General features: G+C 37.4%; 1 protein-coding gene across 1 annotated transcript; it reads right to left on the minus strand.

Annotated features, from left to right (window-relative positions):
• Positions 1-4,558: 4,558 nt before the first annotated feature.
• On the minus strand, positions 4,559-5,530 carry LOC102903607 (olfactory receptor 6C6-like). The gene has a single exon (XM_006998935.4). It carries the CDS (start codon positions 5,516-5,518, stop codon positions 4,559-4,561), a length of 960 nt encoding a protein of 319 aa, XP_006998997.2. The 5' UTR covers positions 5,519-5,530.
• Positions 5,531-5,753: the final 223 nt, after the last annotated feature.

Genomic DNA, 5,753 nt, shown 5'->3' on the forward strand with positions numbered 1-5,753 from the left:
GACACTCTATTGGAGAAAACTGAATTTCCCTTTAGCGGTACTTCTAATGGCACATTGCTGTACCCATAAAAAAATTGCCCATTCATTGTCAGAGAAACTTCCTCTTGCAGTAAAGAGTAACTGACAGAACCACAGCTGATAATGTGTGGAAAGTGACAGAGTTTGAAGCACTCAGCCCTATCTCAACGTCCTCTTCTCAAGGCTCATGGAGCTATGAGGAAGAAGAGGCTTAACGATGATAAGAGCTAGAGGTCATAGATAACTCCAAGAAAATAGTGTTACCCAGACACAAGAGGACTACAGATATGATATCACAGAGCCTGTGACAGCATACACAAGACAGAGAGAGAGAGAGAGAGAGAGAGAGAGAGAGAGAGAGAGAGAGAGAGAGAGAGAGAGAGAGAGATATTTAAACAAGACAAAATCCCAGCAGGGAGAGGGTAAAGTGAAAACAAAATCCAACCTCTGAAAAAGAACCCATTTTCAATTCTAGAGACTTTGCTGATTCAGTTCAACCTCATGTCTATTACATAAAATCCTTTCACATAGATAAAGAACACTCCTGAAGTACATGAACAATTTCTAGCAGTGTCAGAAGTAAAAATAAATTTATCTAAAATATCTTCTCTGTATGAACATACCAGCTAGGAACTGGCCTGAAAAACCTATTATCTTAAATCATGACATTTCTTTAATTTCCAGGGAATAGTGGGTGGTGTAACATTTTAAAGTTCTCCCAAGTAGGTAAAGATTGAATATTACATAAGGATAAGACAATTTACCTTCTGTGGTCACTATAAATCCCTGAGAGACTAGCTTGAAGAAAGGAAGGAAGCAATCAGAAGTTAATTCAGATGTAATGCTCTTATGAAATATCTGTCTGGAAAGCACAGCAATATAGGGAGATGAAAATATTGTAGGCCAATGAACTGATGTAATCGACCTCCTTTCTCTTCAGCCAAACACAATTTTCATAATAAACACATGGGCTGCTCTAGACTTGGGAGATAATTTATTCTCAGTTCCTTTGGGATTGGCTAAATATAGGACTGAACTATTCTAAAATTTTTTTTTTGTTAAGAGTAGCATCCATGTTTTACTCACCTGTACATTTTGAGAGCAAAAAGAAAATGAAAAACTAATGAAAACTATTTAATATCTTTACAAATCAACAAAATTTTATTTGATACTGGTGAAAGTATAACAAGCTGCATTCACTATGGATATCAGTATGGGGGGGTGTCTCAAAAAACTACCACATGACTCACCTATACCATTATTGGGCCTGAACCCAAAATACTCTCAATGCCACCACAGAGGTATTTGCACATTTATGTTATTTTTTTTCTCAATTTACAGTCAAGGAAATGGAACCAGTTTACTGTTCATCAACACATGAATGTGTGGTGTATGCCTTCAATTGATTTTTATTTAATCAAAGAAAAATTAATAATGACATGCATAGAAAAATGAATAAATCTGGAATTTCTTATATAAAATGAGGCAACTCTGACTCAATAAGACAAAATGTCATTTTCTTTCATAAGTGAATCCTAGATTTGAACTGTGCTATGTGTGTATATATGCACAGCTGTGGTGTGTGTCTTGGCCATGAAACTAGAAATGGTACCATGAGAAAGGAGGGGGAGGGTTTTAAGCAAACAGAATATGGAAGCACAATAAATATGATATGAAAGTGGGAAGGAAAAACTGGGGGAAGATTGGTTTAGGCAGGGAACCTAAGTGGGTAGAATCAAAAAAGCAAAGTAGGAATAAAAATTCCCTAACAAGACAAATACTTTGTGCTTTTACTTTAAAAAATAAAAAGGAGAATGCATTAAAATTTATTTTTTAAACTAAAAATGTTATAAGATGCAAGAATATTAGTAGTATATAATAGTGTATATAGTAGTGTATAAGGATATACAGAGTCATTGTTATATTTGCAACCTGGCTTCAATTTCTCTCAAATCTTCAAATGAAATTGTACACAATATTATAGTCTATGAGATACTTCTATGTATTCACTCAGAAACAAGTCCTATTTACTCAGTTACAAGAGATGTTTTCTTTATACTTTACACACATTTACAAATTTTACAGATGCATTCAATTCATGAAATTTTATTATACAAAATACTCTTCAGATTTCCTGTATGTTTTTCCTTTTCTAGTCATTATTGTAAAGAGGATTACTCATGATCAACCTTTTAGACAGTTGTTGAAAATTGAGGAGGGTTGCATATAGTTTTATAATGTAGGAAGGGTACTGTGCATATTAGCATGTTACATATTTTAAAACACACTAATAGATATTGAACAGAAATTATTTTTTATATCTAAGAATTGTCTATAAAGAGTTAATTTTCTCTTGTACTTATTGTGTAAATTATTAGATAAAGGGATTTCTGTACATTAATATATAACTTGAATTTTAGGTAAATACACAAAATAATGGGTTTCATTATGGAAGTTTATACACATATGTCATTCGGTTAATTCATTTATCCTCCTCGTGTACTACACCTCCTCACCCATTTTTCAAATTTTTTCATTCATGTTGTGACTTTCCTCTGTATGTTGTAGCTAGAGTTTTCCTGCCTTGCCCACAGTCAGGACAAATCTTTGTCACCCGCCAGTCCCACAGCCACTCAGACCCAACCAAGTAAACACAGAGACTTCTATTGCATACGAACTGTATGGCCGTGGCAGGCTTCTTGCTAACTGTTCTTATAGCTTAAATTAATCCATTTCCATAAATCTATACCTTGCCATGTGGCTGGTGGCTTACCGAGGTCTTCACATGCTGCTAGTCATGGCGGCTGCTGGCAGTATCTCTCCGCCTCAGCCTTCTGCTTCCCAGAATTCTCCTCTCTCCTTGTCCCACCTACTTCCTCCCTGGCCACTGGCCAATCAGTGTTTTATTTATTGACCAATCAGAGCAATTTGACATAAAAATCATCCCACAGCAATATGTCTCTGCCTTCTGTTGTCACTGTATATTTTTTCCAGTTAGAAAAATTTTTCAAATTTTTTTTTATTTAATTAACATTTTTTCATCCCCCCATCACCTCCCATCTACCCTCCCTCCCCATCCATTCCTCCTCAGTCTCCATTTAGAAAGAGGCAGGGGCTTGAACAAAGCATGGTACATCAAGTTGAGGCAGGATCGAGCTCCTCCCCTTGATGGATAAGGAAATGTGGTACATTTACACAATGGAAAATTTACTCGACTGTAAAAAGCAATGGCCTCATGAAATTTGCAGGCAAATCAATAGCACTAGAAAAAAAAATCATTCTGAGTGGGGTAACTCAGGCCCAGAAACAAAACAAAACAAAACAAAACATGGTATGTGCTCACTCATAAGTGGATATTAGGAGTAAAATATAGGATAACCAACTACAATCCATAGCCCCAGAGAGGCTAGGTAACAAGGAGGGCCCAAAGAAGGATGCATGGATTTTCCTGGGAAAGGGAATAGAAGAGATCTCCTGGGTAAATTGGGACAAGGGTGAGGAGAATGGGGTAATGGGAACTTGAGGGAACGGGTTGGGCAGGCTGAGTATTGGGGGCAGATTGGAGGCTGAATGGGGGCAGGGGAATAAGGAAAGAGACATCTGTATGCGCGCGGCAGAGAGGGTGCATTTTGGTGTTAGAAAAGTTTTGAAATCTATAAACTGTAAAAATAATGTGCCAGGCAAGGTGTGCCTACTGTGAAAATAGTGGCACAGTTGTTAATCAGTGTCTTCTCCTGCTTTCTGATTAGAGCTGAGGTCCATTCTACAAGATTGATTCTTGCCTGATTCTGTAAACCTAGTTAAAAAAATAACATAGCTAAGGAGGGCTCAGGCTCTCGGATTAACCTAATGTTGTTATTTAACTAAGTTATCATTGTGCAAGCAGCTTTCTATGTTTATATCCATAGACAAATGAGACTTCCAGATCAGAAAATCTTTTTTTTTTCTCTCCCAATAAACGACAGGGATTACAGACACACATAACTGCTATGGTAGAGAATAATATGTAATAGTTGATTGCTCAGCTCAAACCGGCACATTTACATATCCCTCTCACAGGCTCAGGGATCATTTCAGAAGAAGTAGTAGGAAAAAAGAAAGAGCTCAAAGATGAGGAGACAGGCTGGATAACGCTGTCTTTTGGGCATGGTATGCTTCTCTTGGTACTTGCAATGGCTGACACAAGACTCTGCCCATCAATAGTCAATCATGGATCAATCATGGATGAGGGGAAATCTCATTCAGCTCTACCACTTACACATGAAAATCCAGAAATAAAGTACAAAGTGGGGAATACCTTTGATATGAAATTCCAAAATAGATAACACAAAATTGGGGTTGAAAAATCACCTGTAGACATTTGATTTAATTTCAAATGGATGTAGGAGGTATTAGGGGAATGATTGCAGGGAAGAAGGATGGAATTTAAGGGAGCAGGGGAAAAAGGGTAATGGAGAACATGAGCCTTGATGCATAGATCATAACTGACATTCTTGGAAATTATATTCCCCTTGTTTTTCATTCATGTTCCAGTAGCATACTATTTATGCCTAAACCTTAACTCATTGTTTTGAGAAGAATACAATCTGTGAAGTACCTGTTTGAAAGCATCCTTCACCTGTTGGTTTCTTAGAGTGTAAATGAAAGGGTTTAGCAAAGGGGCCACGGAAGTATTAAGCACAGCTACACTTTTATTTAAAGTCACCCTTTCCTTGGCTGATGTTTTCATGTACATGAAGATACAACTCCCATAAGTAATGGAGACAACAACCATGTGTGAGGAGCAGGTGGAAAAGGCCTTTCTCCGTTGTTGAGCTGAAGGGAACTTGAGGATGGTTTTGATAATGAGTGTGTAGGAGAGGATCACTAAGATCAAGGTGATGACGAGTGTCATCACAGCTAAGGCAAAGGCCATCAATTCTATGAAATGTGTGTCTGTACAAGACAGCTGGAGGACAGGAGAAGTGTCACATAGGAAGTGATCTATTGTTTTGGAAGCACAGAAATCTAGTTTGAGTCCCAAGAGCAGAGGGGGAAAGATGACTAAGAAACCAGTCACCCAGGAGCTGATGACCAGCAGGTGACACACTTTGCTGTTCATGATGATGGGGTAGTGCAGTGGTCTGCAGATGGCTACATAGCGATCATAGGACATGGCAGCCAGGAGGTAGAACTCTGTGATTAGTAATAGAAAGAAGAAGAATAATTGAGCTGCACAAGCATTGTAGGTAATTGTTCTGTCTCCAGTGAGGATGCTCATTAAGAACCGTGGAATACAGGCAGATGTGAATGCCATTTCTAGAAAGGAGAAATTCCGGAGGAAGAAATACATTGGAGTCTTGAGGTGGGGATCCAGCAGGGTGAGGAGGATGATCACTAAATTCCCCATCAGGCTCAAGATATAATTAATAAATAGAAACAGGAAAATCAGAATTTGTAACTGAGGGTCATCTGTCAGTCCAAGCAAAATGAACACAATCTCCACAGATTGGTTCTTCATTTCCTTTTTTCCCCCTAATAAGTCTATAGAAAACAAAACAAAATTAAATTTAAAAATCAATAAAAAACAAAGAAGGAAAAACATCCAAAACAACTAATATCACATATCATACATAAGAAAAATCTTTATTCCTTTGTAATCATATCAAGGTCCATTTTCCTTGTATAACCCATGTAAAAATATTTTAATGTGTTTAGAGTTAATCTCATGAATATATCTTATACCTCATCATTAT

This window comes from Peromyscus maniculatus, chromosome 18 (genome assembly GCF_049852395.1).
Source record: "Peromyscus maniculatus bairdii isolate BWxNUB_F1_BW_parent chromosome 18, HU_Pman_BW_mat_3.1, whole genome shotgun sequence".
NCBI classification, from domain to species: domain Eukaryota; kingdom Metazoa; phylum Chordata; class Mammalia; order Rodentia; family Cricetidae; genus Peromyscus; species Peromyscus maniculatus.

Coding starts and splice junctions, on each gene's coding strand:
- LOC102903607 (XM_006998935.4), bottom strand. CDS start 5,518: ATGAAGAACCAATCTGTGGAGATTGTGTTCATTTTGCTTGGACTGACA.